The sequence below is a fragment of the Littorina saxatilis genome, linkage group LG12, assembly GCF_037325665.1.
Source record: "Littorina saxatilis isolate snail1 linkage group LG12, US_GU_Lsax_2.0, whole genome shotgun sequence".
Taxonomy (NCBI): domain Eukaryota; kingdom Metazoa; phylum Mollusca; class Gastropoda; order Littorinimorpha; family Littorinidae; genus Littorina; species Littorina saxatilis.
In genome coordinates, this window is record NC_090256.1 from 43,229,599 (window position 1) to 43,249,037 (window position 19,439).

The 19,439-nt window shown below is 43.8% G+C and overlaps 2 protein-coding genes across 2 annotated transcripts in view; one reads left to right on the plus strand and one right to left on the minus strand.

Annotated features, from left to right (window-relative positions):
- Nucleotides 1-298: 298 nt before the first annotated feature.
- On the minus strand, nt 299-7,484 carry LOC138982002 (C-signal-like). The gene is made up of 4 exons (XM_070355203.1): nt 7,317-7,484; nt 5,865-6,197; nt 5,163-5,340; nt 299-1,649 (listed from the first exon to the last, which is right to left on the minus strand). Exons 2-4 carry the CDS (start codon nt 6,189-6,191, stop codon nt 1,369-1,371), a joined length of 786 nt encoding a protein of 261 aa, XP_070211304.1. The 5' UTR covers nt 6,192-6,197; nt 7,317-7,484; the 3' UTR covers nt 299-1,368.
- A 133-nt stretch (nt 7,485-7,617) lies between these two features.
- The window catches only part of LOC138981333 (dentin sialophosphoprotein-like), a 19,287-nt gene continuing 7,465 nt past the window's right edge, over nt 7,618-19,439 (plus strand). Inside the window, exons 1-6 of the mRNA XM_070354219.1 lie at nt 7,618-7,654; nt 9,890-10,129; nt 11,894-11,996; nt 12,397-13,935; nt 14,793-14,905; nt 16,009-16,096. Of these exons, the coding sequence (XP_070210320.1) occupies nt 9,921-10,129; nt 11,894-11,996; nt 12,397-13,935; nt 14,793-14,905; nt 16,009-16,096 (2,052 nt within the window). The 5' untranslated portion in view covers nt 7,618-7,654; nt 9,890-9,920. The remainder of the gene's footprint in view (nt 7,655-9,889; nt 10,130-11,893; nt 11,997-12,396; nt 13,936-14,792; nt 14,906-16,008; nt 16,097-19,439) is intronic.

The following is a 19,439-nucleotide window of genomic DNA, read 5'->3' on the forward strand; positions in this document are numbered from 1 at the left end:
ATATAGGGCTAAGAAATAAGCTCTAAAATTCTCAATCCCGTTTGACAGGACTTCGCCTTCAAAGGTGATTGTGGTGAACCGCCACGCTGTCTGTCTCTGTCTCGCGATTCACCCCGGCGAAGCCGGGTATTCCTCTAGTGTAATATATTGTACTACGTTGCAAGCCCCTGGAGCAAATTTTTGATTAGTGCTTTTGTGAACAAGAAACAATTGACAAGTGGCTGTATCCCATCTCCCCCCTTTTCCCGTCACGATATAACCTTGAATGGTTGAAAACGACGTTAAACACCAAATAAAGTAAAGTAAATACCAATTTAATCTCACATGCATGATTGTAACAATACTGCACAATTCCAAACAACCCAGATATTAGACCAAAATTAACTTTACAAAAAAGTATAAAACGCAAAAGCTTTTCAATTCAAAAGAAAAAAATCTCGAAAACAAAGAAAATCTCGTCTGAAACTCGCATGAGCTTTCAACGTTCCCTCTCGGGTTTAAACCCTGTCAACTGCAAAGTTCAACTCGGCCTCAACCGAGTTTTAGAAAGAAAAAAAAGGTTTCACCTCCCCCAGTAATTTTATTTAGGAGTGCCGAGTGGGACCATCAAAGTGCTAAGGAAACATGAATTATTAATCTACTTGGTGTTCGAAAGACGAACAGAACACTGTACAATCCGAGTCAATCTTTGAATAGTGTTCCTTGATGTGTGTAAGCGTCTCCTACCCGTCATACCCAAGTCTCCCATTTCCAATCATTAAAACATGCCAAGCTGTAATTAAAGCAAACTCAGTCTGACTGCAGGCACACCTTGAACCTTTCACTTGTGACAAAAGAAAGTCATGGTGACTGGAGTTAGACTCAGAGCACTTGCTAAACTACTCCGGGCCGGTATGCAGGGCTGAGGTGCACGAGAAAGTTACCAACCGGGTGGGAGCCAGCCACGGAGTTGAAATTGAGATTTGTTGTGATTACAACGAATCAGACTCCGCGGTTTGTTATCTCCCATTTGGGTGGCACCCACTTTTGGTTCGTGCACCTCAGCGTAGGAGTCCAGTTTAGGGAATTCAGTCAAGGATAAACTTCAGTGAGGGTACATTTTATCCCAGACTAAAGTCTTGAACCTCGACTCTTGCCTGCCGGCACAGGCCTTTTATAAGGTGGGACACACTCACACACAGGCATATCAAGGGACACAATACATGTCTGTCAAAAATGGACTCAGCTTGTATGGTCTGGCTTTCTTCTTTTAAATGCTAGTTGAGTAGCACTTAACATAACTCTTCAGCTTTAAACTGTGGATGCAGTACAACTTACAACAAGGATTTTTGGATGATTTACATGATCTCATTCCATTCTTAGACACACTCAAAATGGCAGCTCACTTCTGTCATAAGTAAGAAATTTTCCAGAATCGTCCACGGTGAGACTGTTAATAACTTCCATCATCTGATTCACTGAGTCTTCCACGGTGAACAAGTTTGGTACGTTCTTGTGATAGGGACGGGACAGGGCAGTGTCTACGGTGCCGGGGTGCATGGATATGCAGATGACTTTGCGACGACCTCTTCCCAGTTCCAAGCTGAGGTTCTTGGTGGCCATGTTGAGAGCGGCTTTGGAGAGACGATAGCTGTACCAGCCCCCAAGACCTGAAATCAGGCCGCAGTAACTGTCTGAGCTCCTTTACATAGTGTATATACACTTATCACTCAGGATTGGAGTTTTCAGTGACACTGCACAGTGTTAAAAAACAAAAACAGAGCAATAACTTTATTTTGCTAATGCAAATTGTTTGTAGTCCTTCTTCTTTCTCTTTCATCCCCACCCTCTTTCTTCCTCTCCCTCTCCATTTTCATCATCCCCCTCCCTCTCTATCTCCTAGTTTTTGAGTCACTTGAGAAAAAGTGACTATGTAATCGGTCAGTGTTAGTCTGTCCGGCCGTCCGTCCGTAGACACCACCTTAACGTTGGACTTTTCTCGGAAACTATCAAAGCGATCGGGCTCATATTTTGTTTAGTCGTGACCTCCAATGACCTCTACACTTTAACGATGGTTTCGTTGACCTTTGACCTTTTTCAAGGTCACAGGTCAGCGTCAAAGGAAAAATTAGACATTTTATATCTTTGACAAAGTTCATCGGATGTGATTGAAACTTTGTAGGATTATTCTTTACATCAAAGTATTTACATCTGTAGCCTTTTACGAACGTTATCAGAAAAACAAGGGAGATAACTAGCCTTTTCTGTTCGGCAACACACAACTTAACGTTGGGCTTTTCTCGGAAACTATAAAAGTGACCGGGCTCAAATTTTATGTGAACGTGACTCATTGTGTTGTGAATAGCAATTTCTTCCTGTCCATCTGATGCCTCATAAATATAATATTCAGAACTGCGAAAGTGACTCGATCGAGCGTTTGCTCTTCTTGTTAGTGAAAGCTATCACAGGACTAGTCCCACCAGACACACAACAAAATGCAAATGATAATGAAAACCAAAAAGGCAATATCACGGACATTAGCATAACCACCTCTGAGGAAGAAAATCCATATCTTGTAGTCATAGATTCTTATTTTTACCTTGTTATCAAAACTACATGTTGGTACTCTTTACTTACCTTTTACGAAAATACTGATAAAAACAATAACTTCGAACTTTCAGCTCAGAAAACATTGAAGTGTCACTGCTAACATTCATGCTATGCGTAAGGCTGTTTGTTTGTGCTTGTTGTGGTACACAAAAGCAACAGATAATGTCCAGAAATAACTTTGTCAGGGTTTGCTTGGGCTGCGAGAGATTGAGTAATTGTGCCCCTGAAAACAATGAAGCACATATTGCCACCAAGCTCTGATGTGTATATTTTATTAAGAAAGGGGTGTTAGATCATGCCGACATTACACAAACCGCACATGTATGGAAGCTCATTTTTTTTCCATGACACTTATGTTTGCTGGACACAGTTCATCGGTGGCAATTTTTCCTCATTGTTTTCAAGGGACGCAACTCATGCACAGGTCATAAACCCCCCGACATGTTGTTTTTGTAAAACAGATCTTTTTCCTGGCCAAATTTTTTCTAAAAACAACCCCATTGGCTCTCTTTTTCCATCCCTTACATCATCCATTTATGGTTTTTTTTTTTTATTGCATTCATAATCCCCTTTGTGTTTGAACTGTACCATTGGGCCCTCTTTTCAATCCCTTACACCATCCATTTTCTCTTTCTTCTTTCTTTTGCGTTCATGATCCATATTGTGTTTGAACTGTACCATTGGGCCCTCTTTTCAATCCCTTACATCATTCATTTTCTCTTTCTTCTTTCTTTTGCGTTCATGATCCATATTGTGTTTGAACTGTACCATTGGGCCCTCTTTTCAATCCCTTACATCATTCATTTTCTCTTTCTTCTTTCTTTTGCGTTCATGATCCATATTGTGTTTGAACTGTACCATTGGGCCCTCTTTTCAATCCCTTACATCATTCATTTTCTCTTTCTTCTTTCTTTTGCGTTCATGATCCATATTGTGTTTGAACTGTACCATTGGGCCCTCTTTTCAATCCCTTACACCATCCATTTTCTCTTTCTTCTTTCTTTTGCGTTCATGATCCATTTTCTTTTTGTTAACTGTACCATTGGGCCCTCTTACCCATCCCCTACATCATCCATTTTCTCTTTCTTCCTACTTTAGCGTTCATGATCCACTTTCTGTTTGTTACCTTAATCATTGGGCCCTCTTTCCCACATTTCTTTTCTCTTTCGTTTGCGATCCATTTTCTGTTTGTTAATTGTACAAATATCATTGGGCTCTCTTTCCTATCCAGGCATGGGAATTGAAAATTGTAAAAAAGGCGGAAAATTTATAACTGAAGACGCGAAGCGTCAAGTCGACGGCGCAAAGCGCCTAGCCTTACTAGGGGGGTCCGGGGGCATGCCCCCCCGGAAAAAAATTTTCTCCAAAGAACCCAGATGGTGCAATCTGGTGTCATCTGAGCTCCAAGTTTGCCATTAAATTCTGTTTTTAGAATTAGAGTTTTTAGTACAAAAATGTACCAATTTTTGCTTTTTTGAAGAAAAAAAATATATACATGTATTATATATGGTTTACATTTGTAAAAAAATTGATCTGTTGAGACAAACAGGAAAATGTTACTTGTAACACAATCTGTGCAATCTGGTTTACTTTCAAACATAAAAGTTCAATAACTGAGGCGGGCGGTAGCAGTGCGTGAACAAAGTACGGAAAGTTTTCGCGGGCTTTTGTGCAAAGGCCAAAGTAACCGGTGCTTTTTTTGTGTGCCTCCCCCCTTTATTTTTTCGGCGGATACTTTTGCATTTTCGGCGGAACAAAAAAAAAATTCGGCGGAAATGACAATTCCCATGCCTGCTATCCCTTACGATATCCATTTTCTGTTTCTTCTTTCTTTTGCATTCATGATCCATTTTGTGTTTGAACTGTACCATTGGGCCCTCTTTTCCAATCCCTTACATCATCCATGTTATGTTTTCTCTTTCTTTTGCGTTCATGATCCATTTTCTTTTTGTTAACTGTACCATTGGGCCCTCTTTCCCATCCCTTACATCATCAAATTTCTTCTTCTTCTTTCTTCTGTGTTCATGATCCATGGTCTGTTTGAACTGTGCCATTGGGCCCTCTTTCACATCAATTACATCATCCATTTTCTGTTTTTTCTTTTGCTTTCATGATCCATTTTCTTGTTAATTGTACCATTCAATGGGCCCTTTCCCATCCCCTACATCATCCACTTTCTGTTTCTTCTTTCTTTTGCGTTCATGATCCATTTTCTATTTAAACTGTACCATTGGCTCCCATCCCTTATATCATTCATTTTCTGTTTCTTCTTTCTTCTGCTTTCATGATCCATTTTCTGTTTGAACTGTACCATTGGGGCCTCTTTCCCATCCCTGACATCATCCATTTTCTGTTTCTTTTTTCTTCAGCTTTCATGATCAATTTTCTGTTTGAACTGTACCATTGGGACTTTTTCCCATCCCTGACATCATTCATTTTCTGTTTCTTCTTTCTTCAGCTTTCATGATAAATTTTCTGTTTGAATTGTACCATTGTGCCCTTTTTCCCATCTCTTTCATCATCCATTTTCAGTTTCTTCTTTTTTCATGATCCATGTTCCGTTTGTTAACTACCATTGTCTGTGATGGAGCCGACTTTGGCGGACATGTTGACGAGGACGGAGGCGTGGAAACTCTTGTAGTCCGAGGACTGGACGCCGATCACTCCCTCTCCCTTCTGCAGCAACGGAGCAAAGTGCTTGGCCATAACGAGCGGCCCCACAGCGTTCGTACGCAGTGTTATGTCCAGGCCCTGAAACGGTTGAGCAAAATGCCAAGCGCTGGTTTGTAGTAAAGTCAAGACAGTTTCAGTGGAACCCCCTACCCCTTTTAAGATTTCTCTCCAAAAATCTGAGAAAATCAGGTCTTACAAAAAAAGGGAGTCTTACTCAGGGGGGTCTTAAAAAGAGGGGTTTCACTGTACTAAAACTGTGCTGACACATAGCATTCTGTAAACATCTTGATTCACTGAGGCAAAGACATGAAATTGAAAGTAGAACAAGTTGACTTTTTTCATTGCAATCGAAGCTGCCCTGGCGACCACCACTCAATAATGCTTGATCCCCTGCCTATGATGATCTCCCCAAAGAATCTCTGACTAGGATTTGTTACAAAAAGTCACTGTTCCATTGCTAATGTATCTGTTCTGAGGTACATCTCAAAACTGAAATACAGAGGAAGAGGTGAGATTTGTTTTTTAAAAAAACCAGCCGTACTCAAACACACACAAAACAAACATATTTATATAAAAGGTATTTTGCGGAGTCTTGGTCTCACCTCTGCACTGACATCCTTGAGACCAGTTTCACCCCGACCAGTGGGATGCAGCATGCCGGCAGAGTTGATCATCAAATCCACATGACCATATTTATCTCCCACAACCTTGGATGCTTCTTCTATCTGTCTCGAGTCTGTCACATCCAGCTGCAGCACAGAGAGCTGTTGTGGGTGCTGCTGCTGCAAGGACTGCAGTTCCGACGCAGCAGTTGGGTTGCGGCAGGTGGCAATGACAGAAGTGTTCGAGGACTTTGCCAGCAAAGCTCGACAGAAGCCAAGGCCTATGCCACGACTCGCGCCTTGCACCAGACATACTGTTGCTGCCATGTTTTACTGCAAAAGTTATTAGAAAACAGCAATACATTTTGGATCAAGAAAGCGTCTCAAATACCAATTGTGCACAAATTAAGACAATGTGAATGTGTGTGTTTGTGTGACTATTTTATGAGTGGTCCGTCTAAGAACTCCATGTTTGCAGACTAAGTCCAGTTATCTTAATGTCAGAATGTGAGTGTCTTTGTGTGCATTGCAATGTGTACCTATACCTCCCTTCGTGTGCCTGTATGTGAAATCTGAGCATTGCCAACAAGGACGTAAACTCCTAGGCCACTTGAGTACAAAGTAACTACTAAAATTCTATGCTACCAAAACCTGTGTTATTAATATAATATCCCCTCCGGGTAATCTTGAACTTTAACGTGTTAAATTCATAGCTCAGAATCCAGTGACATTCTTGACTTATTTTTGATACAAGTCCATGTAAGCAAGCCAAAGAACATTTGTCGTGAAATTAATTGACGGATTGAACTCCAAACTTAAGCATAATTAATTAATTTGGTTGTTCAATCGACGAAAATGCACCGAAAATGGCGTACGTTGTCAACCATGGGACATCATTTACACGAAAGAGTTGTCTCCCTTGTTCGCTCACACGGATAATTCCTTCTTTGACCCATGTAAATGAAATGCATTCGTACAGTTCATCAGAGTTCATTCCGTAACTTCAAAGGGATCTAAAATGACTTGTTATGATTACAAGTGCAGGTTCTACAAATTTGGAGACTTAAATGCCTCTGAATTATGAGCTATGAATTTAACACGCTAAAGTTCAAGATTACCCCCCTCCGAGTATAGGTCAGCAGAAGATAAGACATGAGTCTGAAAACATTAATGAAATAAGCTGGCCACATATAGGCCTACCTCTGCTATAGCATCCATTTTCAAATGTATACTTTCAATTTTGCATATTTATGCTGGTGACCAAAGAATGAAAACTGGCTTAGTTTGATGCCTGTTTCGTCGACAGTTGTTATAAAGTACTAGTGAACAACACGATCGCGACATGCTCGATCGCCATAATCATGATGCGACCTTGCTGCTGTTGAGTGTTGTGCAAAACTTTCATTCTGAGTGCCGTATTTCACTATTTGGTTTCTTCCAGACACTACTCACACGAATTAGCAAGAATGCTCTTTTTAAAACAAAGACTTTTATCCGTGCAGAGAGCAGAACAATCCAAAGACGATCCTTTCAGTTGTCAAGAAACACGCCTTATGCAAAATTATTTCCAAAACATCATTACACAAGCTGCGCACTGGCCACAAGTTTCTCTGCACAACTTATTTTTATCCTGTAGCAGACAACGAGGTCAAGCTACAGGAAGTGATTTGTTTGACCAATGAGGCTTTAGGTAGTATACCGGAAGCCCTTATATCCAATAAAAGACTGCGTTATCAAACAGTGTTTTGAACCAGCGCCATTTTTGAAGAATAGGAGGACATAAAACAGAAGTAAGAAATTGCACCATGATTTAATGTATTTCTAATTTGCAGGCAAATTAGCTGGGTTACATTGAAGTGTATTTGTAAAGGGGTGACTTATCGTACAGAAATAGGATCAAAATATACTTAATCTGTTTCGGATTTTGAATGTGCACATTCTGAAGATACTCACAGTCACAGTGTCACTGTGACTGTCAGTGTGTTCTTCCAATCTCCAATGCCAATTTATAATTAAAAACGCTCGCGCTGGACCCGAGTACTCTTCAGACATTCTCACACACACACACACACACACACACACACACACACACACACACACACACACACACACACACACTCTCTCCCTCTCTCCTTCTCTCTCTCCTCTCTCTCTCTCTCTCTCACACACACACACACACACACACACACACACACTACCACTACCACTACCACACACACACTACCACATCTCCATTCTAAAACACGTCACGTTCCAAATCAAAAGACGACATTCTATTTTCTTACGTCACTATTCTTGGTTTACGGTACCATTCGGCGGCTTTGCTACGAGTATGGCATAGTCTTGGTTTGCCGAGACCTTGCACCGTTCTATCAGACTGCCTGGCTGGCTGTTGCACCGCGAATTCCTCCCACCGCCAAGTCGTTTTTTGAGTCACTTGAGAAAAAGTGACTCTATGTAATCGGTCAGTGTTAGTCTGTCCGGCCGGCCGTCCGGCCGGCCGTCCGGCCGGCCGTCCGTAGACACCACCTTAACGTTGGACTTTTCTCGGAAACTATCAAAGCGATCGGGCTCATATTTTGTTTAGTCGTGACCTCCAATGACCTCTACACTTTAACGATGGTTTCGTTGACCTTTGACCTTTTTCAAGGTCACAGGTCAGCGTCAAAGGAAAAATTAGACATTTTATATCTTTGACAAAGTTCATCGGATGTGATTGAAACTTTGTAGGATTATTCTTTACATCAAAGTATTTACATCTGTAGCCTTTTACGAACGTTATCAGAAAAACAAGGGAGATAACTAGCCTTTTCTGTTCGGCAACACACAACTTAACGTTGGGCTTTTCTCGGAAACTATAAAAGTGACCGGGCTCAAATTTTATGTGAACGTGACTCATTGTGTTGTGAATAGCAATTTCTTCCTGTCCATCTGATGCCTCATATAATATTCAGAACTGCGAAAGTGACTCGATCGAGCGTTTGCTCTTCTTGTTTGTGGTTTATTTCGCATTTAGGTCCCAGGTAACATTATGAAGTTTTAATACGATCAATCGGACCTATTATCAAGTTAGTGTATCAACTTTTGAACGAACTGCGCCCAGTAGTTTCCCAGCAATAAGCTGTTAAGTCGAGACACACACACAGACACACAGACAGACAATTAAAGTCTGCTGGACCCTAGTACTAGCGTACTCGGGGATAAAGACTCAAATGTACACTTCTCGGCTCAGTGCTAGATGTATACGCGTAGAACTGTAGACTCATAATACATACTTGAGGGAAGGGATAAAGAACAAAACACGGTGACTAAAGTAAACTAGTAAACAACACCTATAACATGTAATGATGTACTACAGTAAAAAAATAAAAAAATTATTGTTAAATACGAACTGCACGATCATGAAATTCCAATGAGTGGAACTAATTTAGTATTTATATGTACATTTATTCGGCATGTCTTTTGCAGGCTTGCTCAGACAACGGCTTACATTGTCATTTATAGCAGCCGCGATGAGAGAATTTAGACCTCAACTCTAGGTGTAGAACCCGATGTCATTGGGCATCAGTGCCTTTAAATGCAATTTTCCTATGTACACCGTACCGGTGGGTTATTGCTAGTGTTACGTCATTTCATATTCTATTATTTGTCAATATGTGCAAGGTACAAATATATAATGTGTGTAAAAGCCTGTGTTTTTGTGTGTCCATGACCATGTATTGTAGCTTTATGTACTCAAAGTCTGATTCTTTTCCTAACAAGTAATGATCATGATGGAGATCAACATATTATCTCATCTGTCCTCCTTTCTATACATGTGCAGACAGTATCCCATTCCCAGAATCAGTAAAGAAAATGACACATATTTCTGGTGTGTCACTGTCAGGGTTGACAGGATGCAGTGGTTTAATAGCTTTTGAAGTTCCAGAAAATGGTTACTTTAATTTAAAATAAAATACAGTAGACCAGACTGTTCTTTAATAAAGGCTTGTCAGATTTTATACAGTGCATTCTTTGATTTTCAGCGTAGAGAGGTGTGCGGATCAAACAGGCCTGATGGGTAAAGAACGGGTCCTCCGGACATACGGCCATCATCGGCAACGGTGTGTCGTGTCCTTTGAGACGGCGAACATTTTCGAGTCCAGTGGGGAAAGCCGGCAGCATGTGTTCAGCACCAGCAGTTCAGAGTCGGGGATAGGACCCAGTGATTCTATTGACAGTGTGGATGTTTCTTCACATGGACGCAGGGCCAAAAATAAGGCATTGTAAGCAATTAATAGTACAGTGGAACCCCCCTTTGAAGACCTTCAAAGTTCTGAGAAAATCAGGTCTTAATAAGGAGAGAGTCTTAAAATGGGGGTACATTTACAGAGGTTATGAACAAAAAATCTGGGAAAAATGAGATCTTAAAAGGGGATTTCCCCCGTATTATTGCAGGGATGTTGCTACACATTCATAACTATAGGACAAATGTCCTAGCTCTTCAGCATCAATAGGACATTTGACCGCTTTCAGAAATTTCAATAGAAGTTAGAACGTCAGAATTTTTTCATTTTCAAGAATGACGCTCGCCGTGTTCCCCCCATGTGTTTGACCCTAATGTAGCACAGGATGCCGTTGAATGGCAAACGTGTTCAGCTTTTGTTGAACTTTGGCAGGCTTTATTTTTATTTTTCGGTGGCATAACTCAGTGCGCTTTGTCAAAATATCTTGAACTGAAAGCAAAAGCCGACGCAAGACTTAGTCAGTTGGAGTCGTCTCCCATACTCCCAACTTTAATGTGCTGCAGACGGGTGTCACCCAAACGCAAGATCCGCACTGCACAACTTGCACCTGTACGCGAGAGTGCTTGGTTGCTTTTTGAAAATGTGTATCTTGAAAGGAACATAAACGAATATCGCGCTGTCCGAAGGAATTGAGTTATTATTGGACAATGCCAGCGCTCAGTTCAAAACGATAGGACATCTGACCGCCATGCGGCTATGTGAATCGGACATTTGAGCCTCTTAATCGGTCTATGTCCGATGTCCGACGCCTAACGAAATCCCAGTTATAGTAAGCGATAGTGATTATGAATAAAGATAAGAAGTGTAATTCAAGCAGTTGGTGCTGGAGTATTCACAGTCTACCCATCAATTTAATGAACAACCTGTTGTTTTAAACTTATTAAAGATAATAGATATGATACTAAACTCCTTCACGGCTGAGTTAATATGTTATTGTCAGGGGCATGTTGTGGTTTTACTTTGAAATTTGGTAACTAACCAAAGGGCTTGGACGTAGCTCAGTCAGTAGCCCACTGGCCTTAGTACAGCTACAAGTTTTGTTGCTATCAGCGTGGGTTCAAACCAGGGTCTCTGCGAGGAACTTATTTCGAAGAGTTAAATTTATGCAGCTTCTTCCAGGTGTTCGAACTTCCACATGCGTGCGATAAACATAAAGATTCCAAGCTGACAGTGAAAGTGAAAGTCTCAGGGCTTGGAAAACACAAATACATGCATGCATGCAGGGAAAAAATTGGGTTGTGTGATTTTGTTGCTGTATGCTTTCCCCAGGGATAGCAACCTGAATTGCCTTGAGGGAATTCCATAAGGCCAAGTAGATATACCATAACAGCCCTGAAAGTTCAACAAATGGTGTACTCGCCTTTGGCTAGTGATTCTGGAAATTTACTAGCCAGAGAGCAAACTTCACTAGCCAAACCAACAATTTGTTTCAGCAACTTTACTCGCATTTGGCGAGTAGATGAACATTTTTACTTGCCAGTTACATGTTTCTACTCGCCATGGCGAGTAAAATACTCGCCACTTTTAGGCCTGCATAACCAAATAACCTGTGTTTCATTCTAGCTAGGTAATTACTTGGGCTAATAAACTCAAGCTTTTAGAACCTACAACTACAAGCAATGCCCACTTAAAGTTAAATCAGTTAATTACGTTTGCAAAGAATACTGGAGAAACCCAGCACTTGAATCTTTATTATTGTTAATGTTATTAAATACCTTACCTGGATTTACGTTTCTCTTTCAGGCGGTCACTGAAAGCTGGTGGAGAGGAGAAAGCGGACACCAAGACTAACAAGCGAAAGCGACAACCACGTCATGCGACTGGAAGACTCTTCTCATCTGATAAGGTGAGATATGAATGTCATAAGTAAAGTCTGAAATCCAGCAGAAGTAGTTTTACTCAAGGTCTGTGTAGAATACTAGAAATCTCAGGGTAAATGACAAAAGATTGGGGACAAACATCATTCAAACAAAAGTTATGCAGTATAAGTGTAGCGTCGTATGAATGGCAGCTCACTTCCCCCATGAAGAAAGCAACCTGAATTTCTATGAGGCTAACCTCACAGAACTATGGGATATCTTATCCTTAGCAATAGCAAACAATGTTCATGGAAGTGTCTATAAGTGTAAATATGAGAATAAAGTCAAAAGGATACCACTGAGTGCTTTTCTGTATTGCCATAGTAGTTTCTAGATAAGTATCAAATCCAGTGCATGTTTTTAAGATTTGGATTCCTGTTTTTGCAGGACACATGCTCTAGCAGCGACTGTTCCACCCCAGCGGCCAAACAAGCAACACGCCGAGTGCTGCACGACATCAGCAACGATGGTGCCAAGAAGGAGAAACCCAAGCGTCAGCCCAGAAAGAATCCACAGAAAACCAAACCAGTTCCAGCCCCCAAGAATCACAGCTCAATCAATTTCAGTGAATTTGACGATTACAGTCTGGTCATTTCAGATTCTCCACTCGCCACAGGCAGAGGGGGGAAGAAGAATGGGGGAGAGAGGGGGGCAGGGGTGGGGACAAGCACACCGTGTCATGAGGTCACCAGAGTCAAGCCCAGCGCTGACCTTCACACAGTAGACGTTTCCTACATTGCTCCTTCCAATGAGAGTGTCAACGCAACGCAGAGCGAGTCTCCTGGCTTCAGCGTGGCTACCCCCTCTTGTCTCGCAGTGTGTCATGAGAGTAACGCCTCTGTGTTTTCTGACCCCTCCCCTTGGTTATGTGACAGCGACAGTAAAGATGAAGAGGGCGACAGTGAGCACAGAAACTTACAGAGGTTGGAGGAAAGCTTTGCTTCCATGAGAGTTGGCCGTAGGCTGAGAAAAAGGTATGAGCATAAAGAACAAAACACAGAGTCGGAACAGTCCTCCGAGCTCAGCCCTATACCTTACAGGCAAGACAGTCCAGAGCACGATCACGTCGCGTTAGAATGTAAAAACAGAGTGCAGAAACTGAAAGAGAGCTTGCTTAGAAGCTCTGCAGGCTCTACCGATGTGTCTCAGCAGGAGGAATTTGACGGTTCATGCAGCCTGTTTGACTCTCCGGGGCACACAGAACTGAGAAGTGAGAAGAAGACAACACTGTCACATAGCGCTGGAGGGAACGTCGGTTCTGTGGAAAAAGCAAGCCATTCTGTAATTATAATCTCAGACTCGGATAATGATTGTGAGTCAGACAGCAGGGCTACAGATTCAGAGGATCTCAGTGCCATTGTTGAGGGTGGAGAGGAGGAGGAGGAAGAAGATGAGTGGGAGGATGCAGAGGATGATGAGGAGGTAGATGAGGAGGGGGGAGAGAGTTACAACTCGTGTGAAACTGGTGGTGATCAAGACTCATCAGACACAGAAGTCAACCAGTCATGTTCAACGTTAGAACCAGAAGGGTCACCCACGGGAGGTGATAGTGATGATAATGGAAATATTTCTCTTCTTCTTGAGGAGTCTCCCAAGCAGGGCAGCCCAGTTCGTTACATGCTGACATCTATAACTGGTGATGAGGATAACGATGATGATAATGAGGAGAACGGTGATGATGATGGGTCTCCCACGGGAGGTGATAGTGATGATAATGGAAATATTTCACTTCTTCTTGAGGAGTCTCCCAAGCAGGGCAGCCCAGTTCGTTACATGCTGACATCTATGACTGGTGATGAGGATAATGATGATGATAATGAGGAGAATGATGATGAGGAGGAGGAGGATGGTGATGATGAAGACAGCAGTATTCTAGACCTCAGCAGCAGAAGGTCACTCGGTGCAAGTCATACGCGCTCCTTTGCTGTGAGTTTGACACCTGGAAATCTTCCACCTCTCTCCGTGTCTCACTCTGTGTACCTCACGTCTGTGTTTTTTTTTAACATTTGCAGGTGACTGCAAGTAGATCTGTGTGTATGATGTAAACTCAAAACTGAGGCTTGAGAATGTGTGTGTGAATGTGAGCAATTGTGTGTGAGCAGAAGGTCACTCGGTGCAAGTCATACGCGCTCCTTTGCTGTGAGTTTGACACCTGGAAATCTTCCACCTCTCTCCGTGTCTCACTCTGTGTACCTCACGTCTGTGTTTTTTTTTAACATTTGCAGGTGACTGCAAGTAGATCTGTGTGTATGATGTAAACTCAAAACTGAGGCTTGAGAATGTGTGTGTGAATGTGAGCAATTGTGTGTGTGAATCACTGTAATTATGTGTTCAGACTGCATACATTCGTTTAATGTAAACTTTTAGTTTAAAGTTTTTTTTCTTCTTTAATAACTATTGACTAATTGAGGCAAAAGGTGTATGAGTGCCAAATTTCTTTTTGTAAATTGTAGCGAAAGTTTGGATTTGTCTACATATATACATTTTTATTGGAAAACATCTGTGACAAAGCAAATTAACGTGACTTTTCGTAAATTACTTGACTTTCTGTACGTTTGGAAGCAAGACTGTAGGGCTTAATTGTAAGTCACTCTCTCAATCAGCACTTTAAAAAAAAGTGTAAACCACAGCTTTGCTCACTGTTAGTAATTTTAACTAAAAATGGCGATTTCAAAATCCTGTGTCTGATTTTTCCAAGCAGAGTCGTCTCCTTTTTTGTAGTTAACATGTCTGATGACGAAGCCTTACTGGTTTTACTTTTTTGTTTTTAATTTTTTTTTAAGGAAATTCTGACCCCATCCAAAAAGAAGTCCAAGGAGTTATCTCCCCTTGATAGTGTGTTGCAGCAGTGTGGGCAGACAGAGCCTCTGCCGTTCACCTCCGTCATCCCTGCAAGGTCTGCCAAGCTTGTTTGCTATTAATTTTATGTTGAAGTGAACTTCATGGGAGTGGGTGGCGGAGTGGTAACGCACTTGCGCTCGGAAGCGAGAGGTTGCGTGTTCAGGCCTGGGTCAGGCCGCAATTTTCTCCCCCCTTTCCTAACCTAGATGGTGGGTTCAAGTGCTAGTCTTTCGGATGAGACGAAAAACTGAGGTCCCTTCGTGTACACTACATTGGGGTGTGCACGTTAAAGATCCCACGATTGACAAAAGGGTCTTTCCTGGCAAAATTGTATAGGCATAGATAAAAATGTCCATCAAATACCCGTGGGACTTGGAATAAAGTAAAAAAAATTCCATCTCACACGGCATTAAGTCTCAGGAAACATGAATACACGCATGCAGGAAAAAAAAAATATGGGTAGCGCCGTATGTATGGCAGCTCGCTTTCCCCGGGGAGAAAGCAGCCCGAATTTCCATGAGGGTAACCTCACTGGACTGTAAATCTTATCCAATCCAATCCAATCCAATCCAATCTCAATTGATATTCCTGAAAGCATCATCAAGCAGGATTTGTTTAAATTCCAATGTCAACGTGTTTTGTGCACATTGATTGATTGATGATTTTAAAACTCAATATCTTTTTTTCTCTCTTCCTTTTATGCTTGTAAATTTTATGTATTTTTTTTAATGAAGATTCTTATTTAAAGATGGAGATCTTTAGATATATTTAAAGTGTGTTATGTGTCCTTTAAGCCCATTGTGTTAACTAAGGCAGGTCTGTCAAGTTTTCATTGTTTCTTTTATTAGTAACTTTCAGTGAAAAATATTTCTGTAGAAAATCTTGTTTTGATTCTACTTTTTTTTTTTAAAGCATTACATGTAACTGTATGTCGTGCCGAATTTGAGGAATCGGCGACATTTTTGCCGATTTTGCAACGTGTGCAAATTTTAGAAGCCTTTGCGTGTTTTCGGCAAAACACTGCCGATTTCGCATTATGGGCAGCGTTTTGCTGATTGCCGTTAAATGGAAAAAAATGTTGCCGATTCCTCTAATTCAGCAATTATGTGAATTCGGCACGATATATACATTAATATTAGAACTGTGTTCTTTTTTCAGTGTGCTGAAGAAATGTGTGAAGGTTGGAGAGGGTGTCTACGGGGAAGTTTTTCGCACAAAGCACAAAGGTCATTCGGTGGCCTTGAAGGTAAGCTGTTGTTTTTCTCATGTCCTGGCACTTCACATGTTATTTGTTCAGAATAAGTTTGATTTCTGATTCATATTTTTACTATTTATGCTTTATTTTATGTGCATGTCGGTTGAATTTCTTTGTTAACCTTCGCCAGTCCGGGTTATCGACTACACACGGAAAACATCATGGGGCCATGCGGACCCATGCTTCTCAAAGATGCAAGCTTTTTCTTCTTTGAGAAACATGGGTCCGCACGGCCCCATGATGTTTGTAGTCTAAATTTGACCTTTTTTTTATTATTATTACTTCTCGTACATAAGAGCTTTTTAGGTGCCTGAGGCAATCTTAAAAGCTCATTAACAAATTCCAAATAGTTTGAGAGATATTTGCAATTAAACACCCTTCTGGGTCCACACGGACCCACGACCACTGGCGAAGGTTAAATTCAGTTTTCCTTTTACATTTGCTATTGATGAATATGATTCAATCACATATTCTTACCTCAACTCACATAAATGGCATTAACTTCAGTTCATTGCTAAGATATTGAAGTAGTACTCGACCCTGGTAAGGGGGGAAGTAACTCCCAAAGAAAAACAATCCGTAGTCAAGGACGGGAGTCACCTCCCCTACCGGTAACCCGCACATGCGCGGTCCTGCTACCGGCCGGCATTCCACCCACTTCAACACTACTGCACAGACGTGTTGTTGTACTCCGGCATATTTTTTGCCTTGGCCTTTTTGTGGAAGGCCATTTGACCCTGGTCTTTGCGTTGCTTTCTTTAGGTAAGATCGTTTCACTTCTCTTCGCTACGCGTTGCGTTTGTTTGAGTATTTTCGCTGTTGTAATTCATCTCCACGTGCGCGTGTTCGATATTGCAAATGGCGGACAAAAACTCTAAAAGCAAGGGCAAACTTGTTTCTCTGCTCTCTTCACCGGGGAAAGAGAAGGATAAGGACAAGTCTAAGTCTAAATCAAAGACGCGTGCCTCTGTAACTTCGTCACAGGCTACGTCTTTAATTCTGGTTACTGACCCGGTGACTAAGAAAACAGAACGGGTTTCGCTTGACTCCACGTCACCGTCACCGGTTTTTCCTACGCAGGAACGCTCTACTTCTCCTCTCTCGCGCTCGCAGACGCCACGGTCTAGCGAGTCCGTGTCTCGGGAAGAAATTTTGGCAATGTTTGCTACTTTGAAGCATGACCTAGTTGCCTTACATTCTGCGGAAAGACCTGTCGCTCCCCTCCCGCCTGGCGTGGGGGGGGTGGCCTCTCTTTCTAGGCTGCGGCCGTCAGCGACGATTACGTCGGCTGATCTCGGGCCGGATTTTTCTGGTTTGGTTGCGGATTCCCCTGCCTTGTCAGGGGGGTTCGCGGCCTTAGCGCCGCCCGGTTCCAGCGCTTCGGCGTTGGGCGGCGTTTGTGGGAGTCCCCATCTTTTTGGGGGCTCACACTTGCCTGCGGGCCCGGGTTACGCTCTTGCGTCGCCGGGTTCGCAGACGGCTCCTCCCCGGCAGTACACCGTCCATCACGTGGCGGGTGCGCTAGGGAGCGGCGAAGCGCGCCAGCCTGCCCCCCTGGGATCAGTTTCGGCTGTCCCGGCCTCTGGGGGGCAGGCAGCAGCGTCTTGTTTGTCCAGCTCTGGCCTACAAGATTCTGTCGGCGGTCATCGACCTGTAGCTCTTGGTCCGGCTGCCGCCGTTCCTGGTTCGAGTTCGCAGGGGGTAGGCTCCTCTGGTTGCCCCTCGGGGCTTCCGGTCGGGCCTGCCCGCGGGTTGTCGTCCTCGACTTCCGGTTGTGCTGTGGCAGGCACTTCCGGTGGAGGACAGCGGGCTAGTGGTTCCGGTGGCAGTGTCCCTGCTATCCCGTCCCTGGTTACGCATCGACTTCCGGCCCCGACTTCCGGTTCCGCCGCGGCGGTTCCGGTTGTCGGCGGTGCTGTTGGTGGACAGTTTGCGGCGCTTCCGTCTATTGTTCAACCGACTTTAGCCACTTCCGCTTCCGTGGACGGGTGGGTTTCCGGTTTGGAGATCAGGAAGGTTTTGGAGAGGAACAGGAAGGGGATGAGGATTGCTCTGAATCTGTTACCCCCTTACGGATTCCCAATAAACTGGGCCCTACTCTGGAGTTGGCTGCGGAGATAACCTCACGGTACTTCCCTGAGGGTGTCTCCGCCGATTCTACTGTGGTCGCACCCCCTCCTTCTGCTTTGGCAGATTTTGCGGGCGCGGGGGACACGAAGGCGAAGTTCCGGTTCATTGAATCTCCTTCCGTCCCTTTTGTGATGGCTCAGGTGTTGGCGGACGCTAACACACCCTACCCTCTCTTGGCTGCTCATGGGGAAGCCCCCCCGTCTGCTCAGCCTTGGTTAGCCTCGGCTCAGGCAGGCGGCGGCCTCCCAGCTAATTCAAGAAGATCGCGGCTGCCTAGCAGGCCACATTCTCTTCTCTCCTCGTTTTCGCTGCCCACAGCTCCACTTCCGGTGACTCCGGAACTGGCTCGCTTACGGCAGGACGGTTATAGCCGAGATAGGACTGCCGTGTGTACGGAACAGAGTCTACTCGGGCTGGAGGAGAGCGGGCGTTCTTCCCTCGAACTGACCTCCTTAGCGGAAACGCTCATCCGGTCTCTCACGAGAGCCATCGCTTCGTCCATCGAACCTTTTAGGTTCCGTGACGATGCCATTGAGGCTGATGCTGCCATGCTCTTGGCGGCCCTCGCGAAGGTCACTGACAGTCAGATGACTCTTGCTGCTCGGCTCTACTCTCAGGTTGTGTTTTGGAGGCGCGAGGCTTTTCTTAACGGCTCACGCCTGACGGATAAGGCCACCATAGACTCTTTGAGAGTCTCTCCCTTCTCAGAGGGTGCGTTGCTGGGATCACGCTCTTTGGATGCCCTCCGGCAGCAAACGGAGGAGGCTCGTGACCATCATGTGGTGCAACTGACGGAACTCGCTCTTAAGCAGCACGGTAACAAACCACGGAGTTCTGCACCAGCTGCAGGCAAGTCCTCGGGGCAGAAGTCGTCTCAGGCAGGTAGGGGTGGTTCACGTTCCCGCCCTTACCAGCGTAAACCTTCCTTTGGGAAGCGGGGGTCTGGGCGCAAGCCCAACCCCCAATGAGACCCTCCCGATCCACCCCCCCAGCCTCTACCCTTTCGGTAGCAGGCGGCCTCTCCCGGGCCCTTCCAGTGTGGCTGTCTCGGACAAGCAGCCTATGGATCATGGGGGTGATTCGATCGGGGTTCCGCCTTCCTTGGCAGGAAGGCAAGGCCCCTTTGTCCAGAGCGCCGGCCAATTTCCGGTTTCCGGCCAGCCTCGACGCTCGGGAGGCAATTCAGGCGGAAATCCTTCTCTTG